Source organism: Melanotaenia boesemani, chromosome 2 (genome assembly GCF_017639745.1).
Source record: "Melanotaenia boesemani isolate fMelBoe1 chromosome 2, fMelBoe1.pri, whole genome shotgun sequence".
Classification (NCBI taxonomy): domain Eukaryota; kingdom Metazoa; phylum Chordata; class Actinopteri; order Atheriniformes; family Melanotaeniidae; genus Melanotaenia; species Melanotaenia boesemani.
The window spans coordinates 14,570,602-14,597,772 of NC_055683.1; the positions used below are offsets into that span (position 1 = coordinate 14,570,602).

A 27,171-nucleotide genomic window follows, 5' to 3' on the forward strand; every position below is an offset into this window, starting at 1 on the left:
AGCATCCTTACCTTACCTAGTTCTAGTTTGCATGGTTTTGAGTTTTCCGAGAAGTTGAGAGATTCTCATAAATGGGGCACAGATTGGCAGTTTGAATAATCTAGAGGGGAAGGATGAGGTTAGGTAGAGCTTCCGTTATGGTCTGTACATTTCACTTGCGCGCTGGCATTTTGTTTGCAACAGATCGGGGATAAGACGTTACAGTTTCTCTGAACATTTCAGCTTTTAGCCTGGGAAAGAATTTCAACATGCCAGAGGAAGAAGAATTTTATGGAAAGCATGGTAACTATTAGTGTTTTATTAGACATTCATCTTATTTAATCTGCATTCATGTAAGAAACGTGACAAGATTGAGGAGTTGTTGGTCTTTGCTTAGAAAGAAAGAAATGTATGTGTAGTTATAAGTGAAATAGGAGTGGCATCGGCATGTCATCACTGCAGAGTTGAAAACAGGTGTGTTTGTGTGAAGCTGCTGCTGAGCGATTTGCTGATTATACAGGTGTTTGGGAGCTAAACAGATACTATGGGCTAGGTCTAAACTCTAGAGGCTTTTTTTTCTTTGAATACAAATAATTTAAATATATAGAAATGTACATTTGCCATTCATGTCATGTTACAAAATCTCTTTTTGACTTGTTAAAGCATGCTAGAAGTGACAAAATCAAATGATAGCACTTACATGAAATATGACACCCACACCCTTTCTGACAGGAAGCAGCTTTTTCTGATTGCCAGCTAGTTTCAGGATTAGCCAACTCATCATATGTATAATTAACATGTAAAGAAGCTACAGACAATATCACACTTTGGTTTTTGGTTTGATTGTAGTAAATATTTTAGTGACTGACTAATGAGGCTTATGTGGTGCTTTTCTTAAAATTATTGTTATTATTGTGGTCCTTATTTCAGCTCCACAAACATGTGTTCCCCAGTCAGTAATTTGCTTAGATATGAGAGACTCTGCCTGCTTCTGAGTTTGACCTCAGACAACCTGCATTAAGCTGAGTCTGCTGAATCAGATGGAGAAGGGGCTTCTTGCTACTCAGCATTCCTACTCTGTCCATCCAGGTCTTCAGCAGCAGCTTACAGTAAAGTTTCAATTTCAAAGAAAGCAAACGCTTCAATCTTGACTCTATTAAATCAGCAATTTTCACACAAATCTGTATAAATGAGCACATTTAAACAAAACACTTCTGTATTCAAGAACAGAAATTCAGTTTCTTCCATTCACAATATTTATGGTTTAATTTCATATGAATCTGTCAGCAAACTATTTTTCTGTAAGTAAAAGTAATATGTATGATTAATAGGGTTACCAACTGTTGCGTATTAGCCGGGACATCCTATATTTTTATCTAAATTAGATTGTCTGATACGGGACGTCTCTTGTCCTGTATTCTTTGTGCTGCTCATTGTCTTTCCCAGTGTGTTGCAGTGACGGCTGCCTAGAGACAGACGCCACACAGATGCTCACAACACCTCCACCTTTTTTAAAATGTCCTCTGCACCTGATACTCCAACATGTCCTCAAAAGCAAAAATGCTTTCATCCTTAGCTGGACAGCATCAGTGGAGATGTTTACAAGACACATTATAAAATGTGTAGGCGCGTGGTTTCAGTGGTGCACGGTGGGCTGTCTTACATCAGGCATCATGCATCAGGAGAGCCACACTGGAGGCACGTAGGAACACAGAAGACTAGAAACACAGAAGACTAGAGCGTCAGTGTCCCAGTTCTTCATCCCCCAACCATCTCCTGAGACTGATCCAGTGTGGGACATCATGTCATGATTGATCCATGACTGGAATTTAGGAGGATGAATTTATATATATATATATATATATATACACTAATTTATTAACAGTTAAAAAATGTTCAGATAAAACATTTATTTTTAAAATGTAACTTTAAAAGTTACATTAAGTTTTCAATGTATTCAGTTTATATTTTAAAATTTTATTGTTATTGTTTATTGTTGCACACTCTACACAAACAGATCTGCTTCGGTTACTGGTGCTGCTGTCGCGTGGTAGATTATATACTATCTCTTTAACTAAGTTAAGTGATTGTGCAATAACTAAGTTGTGTGCATATGGTATTTTGTTATAGATTTTCTTCTAGTACATTAAATAGGCCTCCTACCTAGGACATGACCTCCTCCCTGAGCCGTCACCTTACTGAAGTGGAGGAGTTTATGCTTCCTGATGATCCTAGTGGCTGTGTTGTCGGGGGCTTTATGCCCCTGGTAGGGTCACCCATGGCAAACAGGTGTCTAGGGGAGGGACCAGACGAAGTGCTGCTAAAACACCCCTATGATGATGACAAATCATGGACCCAGGTTTCCCTTGCATGGACGTGGGTCACCGGGGCCCCCCTCTGGAGTCAGGCCTGGAGGTGGGGCACGGAGATGAGCGCTTGGTGGCTGGGCCTTTGCCCATGGGGCTCGGTCGGGCTCAGCCCAAAATGGTGACATAGGCCCCCCTCCCAGCTGCCAGAGGTGGGGACCCTGGTGGTCTGATCCTCGGCTGCAGAAACTAGCTCTAGGGATGTGGAATGTCACCTCTCTGGTGGGGAAGGAGCCTGAGTTGGTGCGTGTGGATGACCGGTTCCGGCTAGATATAGTTGGACTCACCTTGACGCACGGCTTGGGCTCTGGAACCACTGTCCTTGAGAGGGGCAGGACCCTCTTCCATTCTGGACTTGCTCCTGGTGAGAGGCATCGAGCAAGTGTGGGCATGCTCATTGCCCCCCAACTTGGCCCAAGTACGTTGGGGTTTATCCTGGTGGACGAAAGGGTAGCCTCCCTCCACCTTCAGTCTGGGGACCCTGGTGTTCGGTCTCCCATCTCTGGGGCTGAGGTCACTGAGGTGGTCAAAAAGCTCCTCAGTGGCAAGGCCCCAGGGATGGATGAGGTCCGCCCAGAATTCCTTAAGGCTCTGGATGCTGTAGGGCTGTCTTGGCTGACATGGTTCTGCAGCATTGCATGGGCATGGGGGACAGTTCCCCTAGACTGGCAGACTGGGGTGGTGGCCCCCCTCTTCTAAAAGGAGGACCAGAGGGTGTGCTCCAACTGCAGGGGGATCACACTCCTTATCCACCCTGGTAAGGTCTATTCAGGGGTTTTGGAGAGGTGGGTCTGTCGGATAGTCGAACAGTGTGGTTTTCATCACGGTCGTGGATCAGTTCTGCACTGTCTTCAGGGTCTTGGAAGGGGTACTCCAGGAGTATGGAGTGTTAAAAAGACAAGCAGCTAATGAAGATAATGCCTCTCACAAAGCTTTCATGTCACTGAATGATAAATGCTCCTTTTCCTCATGTAGGCCAGCCGAGAAAGTATGATCCCACCTTCACAGGTCCGATCCAGAACAGGTGAGGTGGCGTTGTGTTTTCACTGCTGACTGTTTAGGTAACAAAGTCTTCTTCTAACTCGTTTTTTCTTCTTGTTCTAGGGGCTGCACAGACATTGTCTGCTGCATCTTCTTCATTCTTGCCGTGCTGGGTTATATAGCAGTGGGAATACTCGGTAAGGATTGTACCTGTTAATGAGAGAAAAATAATGAACAGGTCATGATAGATTAAGCTTTGTAATGTTTGCTTTCCAGCCTTTTCCCAGGGTGACCCCAAGAAGGTGATCTACCCGACAGACAGTCAAGGCCAGTTCTGCGGGCAGGCCGGCACGCCACTCGAGTAAGTTTACTAAGAACAAATGTAATTCTGTCACCGTGGACATTTCTTCTTTAATTTGAGAGCAAGTTACAGAGTGAAATAAAAGCTGAAGTTCTAGTTTTTCTACATCATTAAATGTAGCTCCACAGTACATAGAGGGAGTTTACTCCTGTTAATAATAAATCAGCATACATCCAAAGCACATATTAATTCTTTTTTTTAAAATGAAAGTATGTCCAATATAAATGGCCATAAATAGAATAATGCATTCAGTTGGTGGAGAGGATGAATATCATTTCATTATCAGGCTGTTGTCTTGGAGGGTCCTCAACTCTTCTCTGTTTCTGCAACTCTGATTATTAGTTTTTCACCTTAGCCTACTTTATTGAAATATTGAGCACAAAGTTGTACAAAAATCATCACATCCAAATTGAGAAAATAAATAGAAAATCAGCTGATTTGACCACTTTTCTGTGTTGAGTTGACAAATGTATTTAAAAATCCACTCAACACCGGCCCATCTCATCCCACTTTGTTAGGATACAGTACATATTTTTGTATTATCACATCTACAGTTTTATCTGGTCTATCAACATGAAACAAACTACAGGATTCACATCTGCACTTTGGAGTGAAACTAAACTCCAGGTGCCCTAATTAAAATTTTTTTAAATACAGAGCTTTGAAAAGTGCTGTTCAGAAGTTATTTCAAAGTCACTTTTTTTATTTTGCTGAATTTGCATCTATTCATTGTAATAATTCATATTTTCATGTCAATCATAATAAGTCTTATTTCTAATCAATCATATGAGTGGACTTTGAAAGCAATGTCTGATGGTTTTGAGTTTTTTCTCGCATTCAACAGGAAGAAAAAAATCCTGTTCTACTTCAACATCATGAAGTGTGCCAGCCCCATGGTGCTGCGGGAGTTTCAGTGTCCAACTACACAGGTGGAAACTTCACTCTGTTTTTTTAAGTTATGAATGCTCAGAGTTAGTGTGTAGAGATGACATGATGTTAGTTTCTTCTTCTTGCAGCATGACTACAGTGTTGTTGTTCACAGTTCTTACTGTTCTGCATGTCCCTGTAAATTGCTGATCCTCAGATATGTGTGGAGAGCTGCCCTGATAAGTTCATGACGTTAGTCAAAGCCTACAGCAACCAAAAGGACTTTGACTTCTACAAAAACTTCTGCAAGGAAGGTGTGACTTCATCAATGGCATGTTGCTGTTTTTCATTTTCCAGTATTATTCTAGACCCGTTTGATCTAAAAAATACACATTTGTATTTTTTTTCTTTGTTTTTTTTTCCCTAATTTTCTTTAGAAATATTTGTTTTGTATCTTTGTGTTTTCCAGAATAAAATAAATAAAATGACACCTTACTGTATTTCAGGGCGCACCACAAATCCTCAGTGAGGGTCTCTGTCCTGCCATGCTGATGCCCAGCAAGCCCAGTGAGTTTAATTTTATGTTTTTATAAAATGTTGAGTTAAGTAGATTGTAAGCTGTTGACTGTAGTCAGGTGAAAAAAGTATCATGTACCCTTCCTTACTACTTTCAAAGGGCTTGAAAGAAAATAGCAGCCAGCTGCTAATGGAGTAAACTAATAATCAAAAGCACAGGTTCTGTCACTTTGCTGGTCTGGAGCATCCTGGTGTGTTAACACAATAACTTGAAAGAAAGACATCAGCAATGACCTTGTGGCCTTTCCACTCCAAGCTGACAGTCTGCCATCGGGCACATTCATAATATTGATAATGATTATCGTCTCTTTATTTATAGTGTGTAATGCACTGCTGGCATTGTCGGACTTCAACGATGTCTTGAATTTGTGGTCAGAGAAACTCAAAAACCCAAAAGCTTCATCTCAGACCCTGTAAGGCCTGGCCATCCATCCATCCATCCATCCATCCATCCATCCATCCATCCATCCATCCATCCATCCATCCATCCATCCATCCATCCATCCATCCATCCATCCATCCATCCATCCATCCATCTAGTAATAGTTATTGTGTTATACAAATACAAAAGTAACAGAATTTCTTTTTCTACTGTCATTCAGTCACTCGTAGGTGCTTCCCAAGTTTGGACATGAAAGGTGGTGTGATAACCGAAGGAAACAGCTCTACGTTTGAAGATGGAACCGGAAACATCAGAAACGCCAAGGATCTTGTGGATGGAGTAAAGTGAGTAGAATTGTCACACTAAAAAAGCCACAACCTCAAGCTGCCACATCAGTTCTCGTCACAGTAGTTCCTCTCTGAGGGACCGGATAAACACACAGGTGTCTCTCCACAGGAACGCCACTGTGGTTATTGAGGCTCGTCAGGTGGTGATGAAAATCTTTGAGGATTACACACAGTCCTGGTACTGGATCATCATGTGAGTGAATAATCCTCATTGTTCCTGCTTCTTGTTATTTTGATCCAGTCGGTGTGAGTTAAACACCGGCTGAACGCTCTGTTCACCCACTGACACTACTCACTCTGCAGAGGGTTGGTTATTGCCATGCTCACCAGTCTGCTATTCATTGTCCTCCTGCGCTTCCTGGCCGGTATCATGATCTGGGTCATGATTGCCATGGTGATACTGGTGATTGGATACGGTAAGAGCCAAAGCACACAGTCTTATCTTTAGGGGGGTGTTTATAACTCTGTAGCCAAGAAAGGACTCAGGACTTGCAATTTGTACCTGAATCGGTTGAATATGTTCAGTGCATTTGATTAAATTCCTCAAAAGTCCTCTTACTTAAAGAGTCTGAACAGACCGGGATGGATTAAAAAACAAATGTTATGTTTTTCTTGCTCTCTAGGTATTTTCCACTGCTACATGGAGTACGCTTCCCTTAAAGGAGAACCAGGCGCTAACGTGACTCTGCAGGAACTGGGCTTCCAGACAGACCTCTCTGTCTACCTGCAGATCAGACATACCTGGCTGGCCTTCAGTCAGTACAAACCCAAACTACAACATGCTCTCAGACTCATAAGCCTTTTATTTTTGTAAGACACGCTTGTAATTTCTCCCTCTTCCTCTTAGTGATTATCCTGGTTATCGTGGACGTCTTCATCATCCTGATGCTGATCTCCCTCAGGAGGAGGATCCGCTTCACCATTGCTGTCATTAAAGAATCCAGCAAGTCAGAGTTTACAGCAGAGCATGAGGATGTGGAAAAAGGAGGAACGGGTGATAAAGTTGGATAGTTCTGATGTGGAAATCTTTTGTTTTTATCTTGTGTGCAGAGCCATTGGACATGTGATGGGTTCCCTTTTCTACCCACTCTTCACTTTGTTCCTCCTGGTCTTGTTCATCGCCTGCTGGGCAGTAACGGCTGTGTATCCTTTATTCTTACTCTTAAATATACAACTAGTGAGATTTTATCCTCGGCTCATGAAGACGTATCGTCTGCTATAATGAGCTGATGTATGAGTTTGTTTGGCTTACAGAGAGAACATGCATGTTTTGCATCCAGTCATGGAGAAGTATTTAAATTGTAGACTTTAACAGAAAAGATCAGTTTCTTGTCTACTTTTAATGAACCGATCTACAAAGTGTTCAACGAGATGGCGTGTGAGTACTCCAGAGCAACGTGTAACCCAGCTGTAAGTTCCCTTCATTCATTTTCTGTGGTCTTTATCTCTGTATTGGTCTCATTGAGCATTAAATGTTCTGGGTTTCTGGAACCTGTTTGGGATTTCTGTTCAGAACTACTCAACAAGTCCCATGAAGACGCAGTGCCCCAACTCCCAGTGCCTTTTTGCTTTCTACGGTGGAGAAACGGCTTACCACAAATACCTGAACGGCCTGCAGTATTACAACTTCTTCCTCTTCTTCTGGTGTGCCAACTTCGTTACAGCTCTGGGACAGATGACCTTAGCTGGTGCTTTTGCCTCTTACTACTGGGCTTTCAGGAAACCAGCTGACATTCCTGCCTTCCCAGTGTTTTCTTCCATGGGGAGAGCTCTCAGGTGTGTAGATGTTTATTGTAAACTTGTGTTGTTTACTCCGTCTCTCAGCTGACAACTGAGAATGACTTAAATCCTGTTTCAGGTATCACACAGGGACTCTGGCCTTTGGCTCCCTTATCCACTCAGTCGTTCAGATCATCAGGGTTTTGTTTGTGGTTGAGTATTTGGTCCTCAAGCTGAAAGGTCAGGTAGATTAATACTTCCTTAAAGTATCTGTAGGAGACCTCAGAGTAGATGTGTATGATGTTTGCTTATCCATCGACTTGTGCTGTCGTTCACAGGATCCCAAAATAAGTTCGCCAAATTCCTCTTGCGCTGTCTAAAGGGCAGCATCTGGTGTCTGAAGAAAATCAACAAGTTCCTGAACCGAAACGCCTACATTATGGTTGGTCTTATTTTATTTCTCTGGGGAATTCAACAGGAAACTGTTCGTTAGTAAACACAAGCTGTTCTGACACATTCACATGTTTAAAGGTGGTTTTTAGCTCTGACTTTGCTGCAGTGATGATGAATTAAAATAACTTCACTGATACAAAATGAAATGAGCTTGTAGATTGATCACTGATAAAACCTTATTCTGTTAGTCACAGTAACAGAAATGCTAAATTGATAGCAGCCCAACACTCCCCAACTTTAGACTGTTAGTGTAGTAACACTTGTTGGATAAGTGTATGCAACTCCCAGCCTGTATAAATATACCTGGAAGCAGCAGCATCCTCTTTAGCTCCCATCTTCTTCTCTTTTTCGTAGCTTGTGGAAACAAAACCCCTGTTGTTGCTTCCTCTCCAAAACTCAGGAGGGACTCTGGTTTGCACTACCCTCCATATTAACGCTTCAAGTCAGAATCTGGCATCTTAAAGGTTGATCAGTGTTAAAGAAACACAACATGTCTTTATTTAGGTTTTTTTTCACACTTTTTTCCCCCCAGAATTGTTAAAATCTCAATTGCATAACCATCACCACCTTTTTTTACTGCAGAATTTAAGCCTTTATTAAAGCAGTTCCCCCACTTTCTGCTCCCGTCCTCCCAACTGGAACCCTGTCTGATATTCTTTTAGCTGTGGACCACATCATAAACAACCGCATCCCTCTTTTTTTTACATCAACACCTCTCACCCTAACAGTTAACATGGGAGTTTAAACCTCAGATCAGTAATGGAAAACAGTCTTTCTTCTTCTACATGTGTTCACCACAGCTTAATTTAACAACAACAACAGAATTCATTATAGAAAGTCTAAATTAGTTAGAATTGATCTTTTGTTATGGCTAGCGGTGCCTGCAATAGATGCTCACAATACTGTTATTTGCTTTTGTTTTCCTCATAATTTTATTAGTTATTGAGACTATAAGATTATCCTATGGTTGTGGTATACTTCCTGGTCAGTTTCAGTCATTTTCAAATATGCTATTTATCAGAAATGTAACCTGTTCAGTTTAAACTCTAAACATGACCTTTTCCTGAGCAACATCAGTTACCATGGTGATCTAGCCAGGTTTACCACTGAAGTGATTCTGAAATCTGAGTCCATTTGCAGCATACTTGTTAACCCATTAATTTGTGTTGTTGTACCATCGTTAAAACTAACGTCTGGACCTTTTCTGTTGATGTAATGTGTAAATTTGGCCGCTAGGTGGCGATATATGGCAAAAACTTTTGCACATCTGCCACAGATACCTTCTTCCTCCTCATGAGGAACAAGAGCAGGTAACTGTTTTTTGTCATGGCTTAAACAGAGTTTTATTTATTTATTTATTTTTTTTAAATATATAATCTTATTGAAGTCTTTAATCCCTCAGGATTTCTGTTTTGGACCAAGTAATAGATTTCCTCTTATTTTTGGGCAAACTGCTCATCGTCGGGCTTGTGGGTGAGTCCCTTTATTTTAATTTTATTTTAAACATAGATGTGTTGTTATATCTTCTTAATTTTTCACAAATTTATGTGTGCCTGTTATATTTTTATTTTCTTTATGTGTGAGAAGTCAAGAGACTCTTCAAAATTTTGTCATGCTTGCAAAATGACAATAAAGATCTTGAATCTAAACCACATGAAAAACAAATGCACTTGTCACGTTTTTTCAAACAAATTGTACATCTGCATGTGTCGATTCTTGCAGTCATCTGTAGGGCTTATTTAGTAAATAAAGCACATTCACTGATCTGGATCCAGTATTTAGCTTAACTGTTACAATGGGAGCGTTTTAAACATTTTCTAAAAGAATTAATTCACAATTTCTTTTAATATTATAAATTTTTTTTAAAGATATCAAATTTAATTTAATTTCAAGTGCTTTTCACACCTCAGCTCTTTGCATGAAAAGCACAAAATGCAAAAAGCAAATTAAAAGCCAAAAAATAAAAAAAATAAAAATGAACACTTAGCCACTTGCTGAATTTTTTTTAAAATAATTTTTAGTTTTTATAGCAGTATTGAATTCTATTGACAGACAGGACTGTAGCTGGAAATTTTACTTTAAAATGAAATGATAGTAAATGAGCTAATGTACAGATGATGAGTTTGTTGTTTTCGCCCACAGGGGTCTTTGTCGCCTTCATCTTCTTCTCTGGACAAGTGAAGGCGTTTGAGAATACCGCTCCCCACCTCAACTACTTCTGGATGCCCATCCTGGTCAGTTTGTTTTGATAATTTTTTTTGTCATATAATTAAATATATATATAAATATATATATAATTTTTATTTTATATTTGTTTTAATTATATCTGTGTGTACATTACGTTGTATAACTCATTGTAATTTTTATTTATTTTTCAGAAACCTGTATTAAGTGATTTGAAGTGGGACAGAATAACTGTGCTATTCTGTTTCCATTCAGTTTTTGCTTTTTAACCTCTCTCTCTCTCTCTCTCTCTGTGTGTGTGTGTGTGTGTGTGTGAATAAAATTGTTTGCTCTCATCAGACTGTGGTGATTGGCTCGTACCTCATCGCCGATGAATTCTTCAGTGTTTACGCCAAGTGTGTGGACACGCTGGTCCTCTGTTACTGTAAGTGATGCTTCCTCCGTCTCTTCTCTCCACAAAGGGTTTAATTTGTGAAGCGTAGAAGAAAAATGATGTAGGAATGTTAAACTAGAGAAATCATTGTGGTGATATCCTTAGTTTTTCTGACTGTGCTCTTTTGGTTTTGGGCCGTCTCTAATTCTAAGCGGCACTTAAATTTCTCTTATTTAAAAACAAGTCTGGCTTATTGTTACCTGATAAAAGTGCCGGCTTTGTGATGAGCTTTAACTTGTATTGCCTGTGGGTGCTTTGCTTGCTTGCTATTTGACTTCCTCTTTCTTTTTGTACCTACTTTCCCTTTTTCTCACTTCCCACATTTACCATTTATCACTATAAAAAGAGTTGGAGCTTTATTACCAAGCAGGTAATCGCCTTCTGTCTGTTTATCTCTGAGACAGTCTAAAGCACAACCACACATTTAGTCTTAGGTGTATTTTCTGTTAGCTTTCTAAAATTAAATACGTCAATCCAACCAAATTGGTATGAAATTAACCCAGTTAATACAGCTGGTGGCTGAATTATTCAAGTAGACTTAAATTAGCCAGTCGGTGCGCTGCATATGCTCCAGATTTTTTTTTTATTTTAATTTAATTTTAGATTCCCAATACAGCTGCCACATTCACAAATTGAATGCTTTTGTCAGATGTGTAAATGCATTAAAATTAGATCATAAAGCCAAATATGTCAGTCTAAAAATGCTTTACATACAAGGATTTGTCAATCCGTTCATATGATTTTTTTTATTTTTTTTTTATTCATTAGTAAATTTTTTTGATAACTGCAGTCTCATCTGACAAAATGACCTTCTGGGCTTACAGCGCTAAAATAATATTTCACAGGAAAAATGACAAGTGGCAGATTGTCTTGATTTGGGGATGAACAAGAAACAAACAAGCATGATGATAAATTCTGTACTGGAAGCTAAATGGCCACATGTGGTCAACTTGGACTTAATACAAAAGACTTTTCTCTTAATTTTACTTAAATTGTAGCAGCAAAAGAAGAATATCAGATCAGCAGTTCAGGAGCAAAGCCTGATTCTTTCTACATGACTCAGTATGTGGGAGGCTGAGTTTTCTGTGTTTTGTGATCAACTTCTAACCATTAATTTTGCTAACATTAAGTTAGCTTAATTTAGCTCGCTAGCTTAGCAGTCGTCATTCAGGATGAAAACCTGAAGCTTGGTGTTTGTCTCTGTTAGAAGTCGGTAGCTTTTTCTCTAAAACCACAGTTAACGTTCACCTATCAGCCTTTCATGGGCTGTGTTTATAATTAAGGGGATGTGTTAAACTAAACGTTTAGCATCATCTTAATGTTAATCAGATGATGGGATGTGTGTGATTTGTTGCATGACTTTAATATGTTGACATGTGGTCTTTAGTGAAGCTGAACTTGAAACGTGTTTAGCTGCTCAGGTAAATATCTGGATGCAGGATGAGCAACCTAAGGGAACTGGTGTAGCTAATCTTAGAAGTTGCCTTTTTTTCATTATTTTAACTACAGTTCCTCCCACTGCCAGTAGCCAGTATAAACTTGAAGCCTGTCATGTGCCTCATTTACAGTGTTAAAGTAAATTATTTTTAGTGATGCATAATATATCTGCATTAATGTCGGTATCAGCCGATGTTAGTAATTTTTTTTAACATGTCGGTATCAGTCTGATAAGCCAAACTGGGCCAATATTAACAGCCGATATTTATTTTCGTATAATTGCAGTTTGTGTACGTGTGTCGGGAGGTTTGGCCATGCAGCCATGTTTGGACATGCGACAGCGATGTAGCACTACATTGTGGGATGTAACTGAAGCTAGAAGCAATTTCAGCTGTGTGGTAATTTTTCATGGTGTAAAAAGAAGGTACTTGAAATGTAGTATGCAATATCTGCAAAGTCGAAGTAATGCAAGGAGGATGCTGTGTCAAATCATTCAGCACCATAAATTTGATATGTCATCAGAAAAACTGCCATCCTGAACCTCACAAACAATGGTGGGAAGCTAACGCTTTATTTAATGTTTGCCTTATTTTCACTTTGTACAGAATTTGATCATCTTAAACCTTTTGAAACAAAATTTATATATTGACATCAGTTAATATCGGTTATCGGCCATAACAACAATTTAAATATCGGATATCGTATCGGCCAAAATTTTCATATCGGTCCATCCCTAGTCATTTTGCACCTTACAGTTCAGATATATTGTTTACATTTAATGTCATGTGGCAGTATGAGGTTGCTGATGTTTGTAAGGCACCATTAAATGGTCACAGGGAATAGTTGCCTGACAACGCCACCCAGAGGGAATACTGCCTCTGGGAACACTCCTCACTGCCACACAGTAGTTAAGCATGCTGGTTCGTCGTTACACCACAAGGCAGAGACAGTTCAGGTTATAAACACAGTTTATTGGGCACAGTAAACCAAAGTAAAATCAAGAAAGGTTAAATAAAACCACCCCTAACTAAAAGTATGGGCTGGGACCGGCAGCAGCATAAAGCCAAAACCGGAGAAACTTAAACCAAACCACTAGTGCTCTACATGCCAACAAAAAGCCAACACCAGGATAAGGGAGGCTGCCTCGGGTCCCATCACCTGCATACAAAATAAATGTTAAAAACCCACAATAAAACAATATCAACTTTATAAAACACAATCAGTTAAAAGTGCACACAAAATAATTTAAATAAATAAAAAAAAAAGACTGTGCAGTTGCACTTAAAAGAGGAATCCAGAAAGTCCAGGTGGTTTTTCATGTGCTGGACCCTTTACTGTGAATGAACCGGAAACCAAACGGATGCATGAGCACTTTAATGCACGTCCAAAGTCTCTTAGAGCCAAAACAGCAGGACGCCAGGGATTAATAAGCCCACCAGAGGATCTGCAAATATCCAGCACCCTAAAAGTAAAACGATAATTTAACTATAATATACAGAGATGCTGGTTCATCATTGTGTAACCTGCAGACTCACCACCGGTGTAGCATTAGCAAAACCCAGAAGGGACGGAGGGACGGAGAGATCGTGCCAAACAGCACGATCTCTCTGCAGCATATAAAACCATAAACAGGGAGCCACACTACATGCAAAAAGAATTACAAACAGAGTGGACTCACCACACGCCACACCTCCGGCCACACACACATGACCGCCTGTGTGTCCAGATTCTGCTTAGTAAAGCCCTTTAATGCTCACACTAAGCCATAATAAAATAGTGCACAGGAGAACCGAGGAATCAGTTCAGCCTTTTGCTCTGTAGCATCTGAAGTTTTAGTTGTGTAGATTTTCATTTATAAACTTAAAGAAGAAAGTATAACAGCAACAAATGATGAAAAAATTAATGCATGTTGCTTAAAGTGTCTGAACTCTTCATTAAAGCTGTACGCAGTGACCTGACCAAGAAAACTTGTTCTTTTTCTGTCCTGATTATTTTCTAACAACGACAGCAAATCATATCTGTCTGGACTGATAGCAAATCTGATGACCTTAATTTAATACCTTTCCTTTCATCACATCTCTCTCCAGTGGAGGATCTCGAGAGGAATGATGGCAGTGCCGGGAGGCCCTACATGATGCCAGAGAGCCTCTGCACAGTCTTCAACAGGAGGACTTAGATGGAGTGAGCACTTGATCAAGCTGCGAGGGGAACCGGTCTGCAGGTCCGCTGTGTTCTCCAAATGGTTCAGATCTTTGGTCCAACATGACGCTCTGCCAGCATCTTGGCGGGTCCTCGTTCTAATGTCGTTTTTCTTGTGTTATTGATGGTGGATTTTAACCATTTTGAGAATAATTGCAATTTTAAGCACATTTTTAGTGTTTTGATGTTTTATTTTAGATTGAAGATTAGTTTGAGCATGTTTTCAACATTCAAGTGTTACATGAAGGTACACAGTGTGTTGAAGTTGTTTTCAAGTTGTGATCGTTTTTATATTTCTTTAAATATGTAATCTTCCTTTTTACCAAAGGTGTAACACGTACACTGCCAGTCAGTCGTTAAAGCCTTTCTCTACATTTATATTTGTACTTAAATCATCTGATTCAACTTTTATCTGCATCCATTTAGAGAGAAATTTAACTGATGTACAGGTTTTATCTTTGGGCTTCTGTTGTATTTTTGGAGTTGAAATGTTTTTAAATAAAACCTAGTTTTCTACAAAAAAAAAAAAATGGTTTCAACATTTAATTTAATATATATATATATATATATCAAAATGTACTTATATATATATATAATATATATATATATGTGTGTGTGTGTGTGTGTGTAATATACATATATATATATATATATATATATTTGTAAGAACGACATTCAATCAAAATGTACTTATATATATATATAATATATATATATATATATGTGTGTGTGTGTGTGTGTGTGTAATATACATATATATATATATATATATATATATGTGTGTGTGTGTGTGTGTGTGTGTGTGTGTGTAATATATATATATATATATATATATATATATATATATATTACACATTCCATATACAAAATCTAAATTTTAGATTATCTCTGCTGAAGATGCTGAGTTTGGGCATGTAGGTGCCTTGTCACAGTGGTGAACCATCAAGAACCACTTAACACTCCTTATTTATGAAGATTCTGACCGTTTTCCAGCCTTACATTTAGAGGATGCTGTAAGATGAGCCATTTGATATATGACACAATTAATCACTAAGTTGTTGCGTGGGGGTCACGAACAACAATGCATCTGAATTTGGTGGTCGTAGCTCAAAAAGTTTGAAAATCACTGCTCTAAAACGTCAACCCAGCATTAACTCGCAGCTGTCTCTAGCTTTTTCTCTTTCAGCCCCTGCCCTCTTTTACAGGAGTTCACATTCTTGTCTGTGTGGCTTTGAGTTTTCAGAGAGAAAAAAGTTTTTTGGAAGAAGGAGGAAGTCGAGAGATTCTAAAAAGTGGCACGCAGGTTGGGGGGAAGCAGCTGTTTCTTAATAAACAGTAGGGGACACATGAGATTAGGTGGAGTTTCCGTTATTTCACAGCCAATTCTTATTCAAGGTATCTACATTTCCCTCACACTATTTTGTTTGCAACAGATCGGGGATAAGATGTTAAAGTTTTTCTGAGCATTTCAGCTTTTAGCCTGGGAATGAATTTCAACATGCCAGAGGAAGAAGAATTTCATGGAAGGCATGGTAACTATTAGTGTTTTATTAGACCTTCATCTTATTTAATCTGCATTCATGTAAGAAACATAACAAGATTGAGGAATTGTTCTTAGAAAGAAAGAAATATATGTGTAGTTATAAGTAAAATAGGAGTGACAGTATCGGCATGTCATCACTGCAGAGTTGAAAACAGGTGATTTGCTGATTATACAGGTGTTTGGGAGCTAAACAGATACTATGGGCTAGGTCTAAACTCTGGAGGCTTTTTTTTCTTTGAATACAAATAATTTAAATATATAAAAATGTACATTTGCAAATCAAGTCTCTTTTTGACTTGTTAAAGCATGCTAAAAGTGACAAAATCAAATGATAGCACTTACATGAAATATGACACCCACACCCTTTCTGACAGGAAGCAGCTTTTTCTGATTGCCAGCTAGTTTCAGGATTAGCCAACTCATCATATGTATAATTAATATGCAAAGAAGCTACAGACAATATCACACTTTGGTTTTTGGTTTGGTTGTAGTAAATATTTTAGTGACTAATGAGGCTTATGTGGTGCTTTTTTTTAAATTATTGTTATTGTGGCTTTTATTTCAGCTCCACAAACATGTTCCCCAGTCAGTTCAGATAAAAGCTGTAGGACGTAATTTGCTTAGATATGAGAGAGTCTGCCTGCTTCTGAGTCTGACCTCGGACAGCCTGCATTAAGCTGAGTCTGCTGAATCAGATGGAGAAGGGGCTTCTTGCTACTCAGCATTCATACTCTGTCCATCCAGGTCTTCAGCAGCAGCTTACTGTAAAATTTCAATTTCAAAGAAAGCAAACGCTTCAATCTTGACTCTATTAAAACAGCCGTTGTCACATAAAAATGTATAAATGAGCACATTTAAACAGATCACTTCTGTATCCATGAACAGAAATTCAGTTTCTTCAGTTCTGAATATTCATGGTTTAATTTGACATGAATCTGTCAGAAAACTATTTTTCTGTAAGTAAAAGTAGTACATGTGATTAAGCCCCTCTTGTTTTGTTTTTTACATGCTTTTTGGCCTTTGCTTGATAACCAGGGAGGAATTTTTGAGTTGCCAGGTGTGTCAGGCTTGTAGTTAAAAGTCATGTGACAGAAGAAAGCGAAAGATGAGGTTGTGCAGCTTCTTAACCTCTGATCAGCTCCCCTGTTAAAAACAGTCATGATGAATTTTAATAATAAGCAGCTAGAAGATGAAGATGTTTTCTCTCACAAAGCTTTCATGTCACTGAATGATAAATCTTCTTTCATGCAGGCCAGCTGAGAATGTACGATCCCACCTTCACAGGTCCAAACCAGAACAGGTGAGGTGGTGTTGTGATTTCACTGCTGTTTAGGTAACAAAGTCTTCTTCTAACTCGTTTTTTCTTCTTGTTCTAGGGGCTGCACAGACATTGTCTGCTGCATCTTCTTCATTCTTGCTGTGCTGGGTTATATAGCAGTGGGAATACTTGGTAAGGATTGTACCTGTTAATGAGAGAAAAATTAAGAGCAGGTCATGATCGATCAAGCTTTGTAATGTTTGCTTTCCAGCCTTTTCCCAGGGTGACCCCAAGAAGGTGATCTACCCGACAGACAGTCAAGGCCAGGTCTGAGGGCAGGCCGACACGCCACTTGAGTAGGTTTACTAAGGACAAATGTAATTCTGTCACCGTGGACATTTCTTTTTTAATTTGATAGCAAGTTACAGAGTGAAATAAAAGCTGAAGTTCTAGTTTTTCTACATTATCAAATGTTGCAGCTGACGTCTGTTATCCAAGCTGCTCCACAGTACATAGAGGATATATATATATATATTTTTTAACTCCTGTTAATAATAAAGCAGCATACATCTAAAGCATAGATTAAATCCTTTTTCAGAATGAAAGTATGTCCAATACAAATGACCATAAATAGAATAATGCAGTCATTTGGTGGAAAGGTTGAATGTCCTTATGTTTCATTATCAGACTGTTGTCTTGGAGGGTCCTCAACTCTTTTCTGTTTCTGCTGTTGAACTCAAACACAATATCTATATACTGATCTTCCACATCTTTCCAGTTCTAACCCTTTTGGGTTTAAGTTGAGGGGTCTGAGCCTATTTTGGCTGTCGAATACTTTTTAATTTTTACCTTTTTATATACCACAATTTCGCCCGTCTTTGATCACAACTGATTTCACCTTAACCTACTTCATTAACATACTGAGCCCAAAGATATACAAAAATCACACTAAATAATGAAAATGAATAGACTATCAGCTGATTTGACCACCTTTCTGTGTTGAGTTGACAAATGTATTTGAAAATAAACTCAACACCACTCCATCTCATCCCGCCTTGTTAGGATACAGTAAATATTTTTGTATTATCCAGTTTTATCTGGTCTGTCAACATGCAACAAATTAAGAGGATTCACACCTGCATTTTGGAGTGAAACTAAACTGCAGGTGTTCTAATTTAATTACACTTTTTTTGTTACAGCACTTTGAAAAGTGCTGCTCAGAAGTTTTTTCAAAGTCACTTTTTTAATTAGATGAAAGTGCTTCAATTCATTGTAATAATTCATATTTTCATATAAAAGATTTTTTAGGAGACCTTTTCTAATAAATCTTATTTCTAATTAAATCATATGAGTGGACCTTGAAATGGTAAATGGTAATTGGTCTGTATTTATATAGGGCTTTACTGTACCTGAAACGATACTCAGAGCGTTTTACATTATACATCCCCTTCACCTATTCACACACACATTCACATACTGATGGCGGAAGCTACGACCCATCAGGAGCAATTTGGGGTTTGGTGTCTTGCTCAGGGACACCTCGACATGAGCTTAACAGGCCAGGATCAAACCAGCAACCCTTGGGCTACAAGACGACCACTCTACCCACTGAGCGATGCCGCTCCTTGAAAGCAAGTTTAAAACTAACTCTGACATAGAAGTGACCATCTGATGGTTTTGAATTGTTTTCACACATTCAACAGAAAGAAAAAAATTCCTGTTCTTCAACATCATGGAGTGTACCAACCTCATGGAGCTGCTGGAGTTCCAGTGTCAAACTACACAGGTGGAAACTTCACTCTGTTTCCTGGTTTATTCTCAGAGATCTTTTCGTTTTTCTTTTTTTCTTTTTTTTTAATTATGAATGCTCAGTGAGTTTTTAGAGAGGACATGATGTCAGTTTCTTCCTCTTGCAGCATGACTGCAGTGTTGGTTCTTACTGTTCTGCATGTCCCTGTTCTTGTATGACGTAACTGTGTCCTGCTGTAAATTGCTGATCCTTAGATGTGTGTGGAGAGCTGCCCTGATAAGTTCATGACGTTACTCAAAGTCCACAGCAACCAAAAGGACTTTGACTACTACAAAAACTTCTGCAAGGCGTGACTTCATCAATGGTACATTGCTGTTTTTCTAACACCCTGCAAGATTTAAACATACATGTTTTTTTATTGTTTTGCTTTGGTTTTTTTCCACCCTAACTTTCTTTGGAAATACTTGTTTTGTATCTTTTGTTTGTGCTGAAATAAATAAATGACTGCATTTCAGGGTGCACCACAAATACTCAGCGAGGGTCTCTGTCCTGCCATGCTGATGCCCAGCAAGCCCTGTGAGTTTAATCTTTATGTATTTATGAAATGTTGAGTTGAGTTAAATAGATTGTAAACTGCTGCATGCAGTCATGTGAAAAAAGTAAATGCACCCTTCCTTACTACTTCCAAGGGCTTGAAAGTAAAAAGCAGTCAGCTGCTAAAGGAGTAAACTAATAATCAACAGTGTGAAAGCACAGGTTCTGTCACTTTGCTGGTCTGGAACATCCTGGTGTGTTAACAAAATAACCTGAAGGAAAGACATCAGCAATGATCTTGTGGCCTTTCCACTCTAAGCTGACAGTCTGCCATCGGGCACATTCATAATATTGGTAAAGATTAAAGATTATAGTGTGTAATGCACTGCTGGCATTGTCGGACTCCCAACGATTTCCTGAATTTGTGGTCAGAGAAACTCAAAAACCCAAAAGATTGATCCAGACCCCGTAGAGCTCGGTTAGAAAAAAAAGACTGAAGTATGTTGTTGCAGGAGAAAGCCTCTAAATAAAAGGAACATGGTGGCACAGCTTAGGTTTTCATATTTACGTGTGAACAAACCACAAACCTTCTGGAATATTTGGACAGACCAGACTAAAGTTGAGATGTTTGTTCATGGTTGCGCAGCAGTATGTTTGAAGAAAATCAAACAGCATGTCAGCACAAATGTGGTGGAGAGGTGACGATTTAGGCTTGTTTTACAGCCACAGGTTCTGGACACCTTGCAATCATTGAGTGGACCATAAAAATCTTTTTAAGTATCCTAGAGTGTGGGAGCCATCTGTCTGATAGCTAAAACCTAACTGAAATAGGGTCATAAAACAGGAAAATGATCCCAAACACAGCAGAAGATCTACAGCAAAATGACTGAAAAAGAAAAGAATCAAGATGTTCACTTGGTCCAGTCAGTCCTGACCTTAAATTGACTGAAACGCTCTTCAGAGAGCTGTGCAGGACTGACTGTCCATAAACTTGAACTGAAGCCACCCTGTAAGTAAAACTGGGCCAAAATTCCTCTAAAACAATGACACTGATAAGCTCATACAGACAAAAAAAATACTTAAATTAATTAAAGGTAGTTTTAAAAGCTACTAAATCTTAATTTTCCACACACTGCTTCTGTGTTTTACTTTATTTTTTGTTAAAATAGAAAGACACAGTAGAGTAAGTTTAAGAAATTTTAAGACCAGGGGTCTCATTTATCAAGCTGGTGTAGGAACAAAAACCAGCGTACACCAATTATAGTCAACTTTTGGGATTTATGAAAACCAAACTTGATGGGAAAATGTTCCTACCGCCACAGCAACTCTTACCCAGGTGTACGCACAGAATCTAGAAAAATGAGAAACAGCGACACCAACGGTACAGAATAAAATCAAGGAAATGCTGTGAAATGTGAGACATTCGTGTACAATCCACTATTACCTTTTCACACCACATTATATATTAAAGCTGTGTTGGAGAAAACTTTAAAAAGTAATAAAGAACAGGTACTTCTTCCCACATTATAAAAATAGGCAGGTACTAATTTCCCACTTTCCTAATTAATCAGGTAGTGTTCCACACTATTTCTTTATACCTTTCTCTTTAGGGTCTTCTCCTGCTTGTTCTTTGATGGATCAAAATATGACAGACTACTTCTCTCAGTTAACTAATTTATTAATTACATTTGGAATGAGTAATATGCAAATACAGAATTCTGGATTTTTATTTTTATTATCTGTCCCCTGGACTAATACAATACGGAGTCTGCTGCTGTTACAGTCAGAACTCCCTCTAACTGATCCTGAAATCCTTTATATATGGGTGTGGTTATACACAGTTTTTTTTTACTAATGCTGCAGTTGCAGAAGCTGGATCGGCTGCAGTCACAGGTCCTGTGACCCCATCTGCTTGAGTCCTAAAAAACAAGAACAAGAAGACAATACACAGACAAGGCGATTTCCTCTGGACTCCGGTTAACTTAGAAATTTCCTTTAAGTGTAACATTCCACATGTTGTTTTTACCAGCAGACACAATTAATCACACCTATATGTTCTTTTCACTCACCCCATATGAAGAGTCTCATGTTTGCTTAAGCACACTGTTAGTAAGTATATGAGCTTAAAGATAAGAGATATTTAATTTGATTAACAGGGTAAGAATATAAATGAAAATAAGTAGCACACTTAAGTAATTCCTTGATGAGTAACCCAATAACTTTATTTACAACTATTTGCAGAAATTAATAAAGAGGCATATTCAATATTAATACTTTTAAGAGTGCATGCTGGGGAAAACAAACAAACAAACAAAAAACAGAATTTTCAGGAAAAAGGGAGATATTAATAAGAACCTCAACCACTAATAAATGTTCTGACATTGAGAAACAAAACGTCCATGTTATAAAATACATTCAGCTAAATGAGATGGACAGTCTGCTGCCAGCATGAACCAAATGCGAAAAGTAGCTTCAGTCTTTCATTTTAAGACCCAGCAGAGCAGGACACAGACTGGAGGCTGGAGGTCTAGAAGTGAAGTGGAGTGTTTATGAAACACACAAGGTGGATTTTCTTTTATTTATTTATTCATACACAATGCTTTTTTTATTGTTGTTCTAATTTCTGTCCAGACAGTCTTCATTTCCCGCAACTCTTTGGCCACCTCGTTAATAGTGATGATTGTGTCCCTCTGCACCTGCAGGACTTCCTCTGAGTGTTTATATTATTTAACACTAAATAAACTGCTACCAACCTCAGATGTATCTGTACATATTTATTTTATAAATTAAAACAAATGTCTAAATTACCAGCATCAGTGCTTTCATCTAGCAGACGCTTTTCTCCAGAGTGATTCACCCCTGTGGGATTTGAACTTTGGTCTCCAGCATGGGAGACGGATGTACTATCAACTGAAAGATCCAGCCACACCATCTGATGCCTCTGGTGTGTCTTGCCTTCTGACACAGTGTTGACAGCATCTGCTGCCTGCTGCCCTCCTCTGCTTTTCTGACAGTGGTGATGCCCACACTGTGCCCACCAAATAAAACCTTTTTACATTTGTCAACGTGGTCCATCAGGATCTCTGTCTGACACCCTGAGAATTTATGCTTTTTCATTCTTTCCCATCCTGAGCCATCAGAGAAAAGATATGATGAATATTTATTATAGGAGTTCACCTGAGCTTTCATGGCCACCACAAGGGCGTGACAAAGAGCTCCCTCATGTGCCCCCACTTTAGAGTTGATTTTGATTTATGAACGGAAACAGGCAAGGAATGTGCATGTACACGCTTTTAATTGGAAAGTTTTTGTGCACCGCATTTTCCTTTTTCCCTAAGCATGCCACCTGTAGTTTGCTTTGCTACACACAGTTTGATAGGTAAGGCCCTTGATGAGGACCAGCTGGTTTGTATGTCTTGATATATAAAATTAACAGAATTTCTTTTTCTACTGTCATTCAGTCACTCGTAGGTGCTTCCCAAGTTTGGGCATGAAAGGTGGTGTGATAACCGTAGGAAACAGCTCTACGTTTGATGATGGAACAGGAAACTTCAGAGACGCCAAGGATCTTGTGGATGGAGTAAAGTGAGTAGAATTGTCACACTAAAAAGCCACAACCTCAAGCTGCCACATCAGTCGTCGTCACAGTAGTTCCTCTCTGAGGGAACGGATAAACACACAGGTGTCTCTCCACAGGAACTCCACTGTGGTTATTGAGGTTCGTCAGGTGGTGATGAAAATCTTTGAGGATTACACACAGTCCTGGTACTGGATCATCATGTGAGTGAATAATCTTCATTGTTCCTGCTTCTTGTTCACTTTGATCCAGTTGGTGTGATTTAAACACCGGCTGAACGCTCTGTTCACCCACTGACACTACTCACTCTGCAGAGGGATGCTTATTGCCATGCTCACCAGTCTGCTATTCATCGTCCTCCTGCGCTTCCTGGCCGGTATCATGATCTGGGTCATGATTGCCATGGTGATACTGGTGATTGGATACGGTAAGAGCCAAAGCACACAATCTTATCAGGCAAGTTCTTCAAACTTAATCTGATCAGATTTCGGTTATTGGACAGGATCAAATCTTGAAAATGGGTTGCTCAAAAGGGAAATTCGGATTCTGAAATCGGCCTGGATCATGTAATTCAATCCCGATTGCTATCCAGATAAAACCCTCAGTTTGGGTTGTTCTTTTGAAAAGTTTATAACTTTGATCCAAAACATCAGGATTATCCTGATCCCAACAGAGGGTATGATTACAAGGAAGATTTCAGGAAGAACATGAACAGTTGATCAATAGACCTTTTTGTTTTGGTGCATATGCTTTTGTGGCGAGACAGGCGGAGTACGTGAACCTCAGTTAAACTACAGATTCCGACAACGCTACTCTGGGGGTTTCACCCTGAGATTACCAGGTTTGTTTCACTAATGAGCCGTGGACAAGGATCCAATTAAATTAGAACAATCTTTATTCTAAAAAGAAGAAACAAACTGTTATAAATAAAAACTGGGCTGAAGCTTATTAGGGGACAGGTGGGCTGAAACAAGGTGAGGGAATCCAGGAAAGGGCCACCACAAGCACAAGTGCAGAACATGCACACTACCACACAGCACAGGCTCGTGATCAGCATGCAGAAGAGGGGAGGGTCACACCAGGAAGGGAGCCAACACCAAGGACGCACCACCACCCCAAGCTCTCAGACAGCTGAAAAAAAGAAATAAAATAATGTTAAAGGTAGTAAATAAAACAAATATAAAAACATGGCAGCACACAAATTAAGTAAACTTGTCTTAAAATAATTAGAATAAAAGCCAGCTGTAAAGCCCAGGCCCTCAGTTTGAATCACCAGTAGATTGCACCACCACCTGACAGTTCAGCTGAAAAACAGTTCTTACCCATTTAAACTTTGAGAATAGGCTGAGATTGCTTTGGCTCCAAAACCTCTCATCATTCGCTTTACCAGATAAAACTGTGAGACTCTGAGCACCTGCTGTCCTGAGGGAAACTTCGGAGGGAACCAGCTACTAGATGGTTTGATTAGTCTTACGCCCCTATACCCAGGTCAGATGACCGATTTGCATGTCAGGACTGCTGCGGGCCTCCACCAGGGTTTCCTCTGGCTTTGCCCTGCCCAGGCATAATTCACCATCGTTCGGATCCTGTCGCACACGCTCATGCTTCATCTCCCTGTCGGTGTGGGTGAGAGGGGCCGGTGGTGCGCCCAGGTACCCCGAAGGGGCCTGAGATCTCACCTGAGTCGGTGTGCGCCGGCCTTCACCTTCATTGTGCTACGGCTTTTCCTGCGAACCCTCTGACTCACGCGTACGTTAGACTCCTTGATTTCCGTGATTTCAGGAGCCGGCTCTGTGCCTGCTTAAATATGTCGCCAACCTCAGCTGATTGGCTGGTAATGCAAGTACTCGTTTCATACTGCCACACTATTAAGCCTTTTTAGCATAGTAAAGAAAAAATAAAAACATAACATTGGTATTATGTATATTATGTAAGTATTATGTTACATGCTCCCCGTGGTTCCACTCGCAAGTAGTTAAGGCATGCAAACCGTCTCTTCAGAACTCAATTTAAATGCTCCACTGCACGTCTCGTTCTACAATGAGAATGGCAAGCGAAAGTGGTCATAATTCGCCACTCTATTGCAGCGTTTGTAATAAAAACGGGGTTTGTAATACACACCATTTATTTAAAGCTTCAGTAAACGCCAAAAAATACAACGTTCTTGGTGGTCATTAAACGCCATTTTTTGTGGCGTTTTCTTGCACCTTAACGCGCGATAAAAAAGTGTATATACTACTATATTTTTTATAGTATATTGTACTTAAAGAAGAACAGCATAATAAAAGATAAGATAAAACTTTATTAATCCCATAAAGCTAAATTTGTGTGTTACTATATCTCAACAACAGAAAAATAGAGGGAGAAAAGCAGATTAACAAAATAAAAAATACAAATATTAAACACAAATACAATAGAATGAAAACTATATACCACAGTAACTGGTGTTCTATGTACAAGTATACACAGTGTGCATTATGGAGGAAGTGTTATGGAAATAAGCAATTAAGTAATATCTGTCTATACACTACCGTTCAAAAGTTTGGGGTCACTTCCCTATTGAATCCCATGGCAAAGTGACCCCAAACCTTTGAACGGTTGTGTATGTATGGACATACAACTATACACTTACAGTATCTCACAGAAGTGAGTACACCATTCACATTTTTGCTAATATTTCAGTGTATCTTTTCATGGGACAACACTATGGAAATTAAACTTTGACATACAGAATATCAAAGTTTAGTTCTTATAGTTTGGTGTCCTGTATATCAAAGTTGCATTTCTATAGTGTTGTCTCTTTCTTTCTTTCTTTCTTTCAAAAAGATATAACAAAGTTTATCTATATTTGAACTCATATCGTGGCAGTGCATTTGAATATGACTGGAGATGTAAGCACACAAGCAGACCACATGGTTACTGGAACAATGCAGACAATCCTTCAGAAGAGATCAGTGATGAACTGGAGTGGTCTGCTCTCATTCTTTACTGATTGGATGATCACGGTTCAATTTTACTGGCTGTACAAAAAAAGGGGCTGGGATAATTCTAATACAAAAAAATGGCTCTTTTTACGCAAGTTCTTTGAACTGCAAAAAGCAGCGTTTAATGACCACCAAGAATGTTGTTACGAAGGACGCCTCTGAGACAGGACTGCTTTAACAGGTTTTATTCTAGACTGAGAAACAGATGGAAGCAGGAGTCTTTTGATCATGCAGTTCAGCAGTATCCCAAGTTGCTAGCTTGGTGAGTAGGGATGGGGACGGGGACGTGGAAAAGTTCAGCTTGCTTGAACGAGGTCCGACGGAGACTGGTAGTTGCACTGGAGCTTATAAGTCCTGGATCCGGGATTACCTGCAGGTGTGCGTGATTAGTATTCCGGAGAGGGAGAGCAGCGGTGATTGGCCGGAGCAGGTGTGGCAGAGTCTGGTGCAACGGTGACAAACGTCGTATATTTTGGCGTTTACCAAAGCTTTAAAAAAAAATGGCGTATATTACGCCATTTTAGCCACATAAAGTGGCGCTTTAAATGCCGTTTTTATTACAAACGCACCAATAGAGTGGCAAATTATGACCACTTTGGCTTGCCATAAATGAGCAGTGCTGAAGTGCGCCTGGGTCTGCCTAAAACACACCACAAAAAAACAACAACAACAAAACAAAACAAAACAAACAAACAAAAAAAACAAAACAATATAAACTACCACAGTACTACAGGATACATAAAGAAAAATAGGATAATGATGATATGAAAAAGTACAGTAGTCATCAAACGTACCTGCAGAGAAACGTACCAACACAAACAGCAACATCTAGTCAGAAGCGGATGGAGAGACAAGCACATTTGTGAGCATGCGCGTGTGAACGTGCGTGTGTGGCCATGCAACAAGGAAGAAATGTGTGCTTGCAAGGGGGCCATGATCATGCCACACCTCGAAGCATCAGTGGGGGACGGGGGAGCCCGAGGCCCCGAAGGCCCAGCAGGTCCACAGAGGATCAATCCCAGGACAGCAAGAGCAGACAGAGCAGTGACCCACTCAGACCAGAGCAGAGGGGCCCCCAGACTGGAGACCCCCGGCGCGACAGGGCAGGGGCACCGGACAGCACAGGGCAATAGTGAGCAGGCCCAGCGGGCGCCAGGGCACAGGCCGCACGGAGGGCAGGCACGCCATAGGCTCAAGGGCCCCAGCAAAAGCACTGCTGGCCATGCCAACCCAACACCAAG

The 27,171-nt window shown here is 39.6% G+C and overlaps 1 protein-coding gene and 1 pseudogene across 1 annotated transcript; both read left to right on the top strand.

Moving 5' to 3' along the window:
* The first annotated feature begins 169 nt into the window (after positions 1 to 169).
* On the top strand, positions 170 to 14,800 carry LOC121634432 (choline transporter-like protein 2). The gene is made up of 22 exons (XM_041977060.1): positions 170 to 282; positions 3,321 to 3,369; positions 3,450 to 3,523; positions 3,603 to 3,687; positions 4,532 to 4,616; positions 4,772 to 4,885; positions 5,061 to 5,121; positions 5,733 to 5,856; positions 5,969 to 6,052; positions 6,163 to 6,275; positions 6,483 to 6,614; positions 6,707 to 6,806; positions 6,910 to 7,002; positions 7,185 to 7,269; positions 7,373 to 7,635; positions 7,718 to 7,818; positions 7,917 to 8,020; positions 9,268 to 9,341; positions 9,434 to 9,504; positions 10,174 to 10,265; positions 10,555 to 10,639; positions 14,173 to 14,800. Exons 1-22 carry the CDS (start codon positions 249 to 251, stop codon positions 14,259 to 14,261), a joined length of 2,112 nt encoding a protein of 703 aa, XP_041832994.1. The 5' UTR covers positions 170 to 248; the 3' UTR covers positions 14,262 to 14,800.
* Positions 14,801 to 15,628: 828 nt separating this feature from the next.
* Positions 15,629 to 27,171, top strand: part of LOC121634440 — a 34,881-nt pseudogene continuing 23,338 nt past the window's right edge.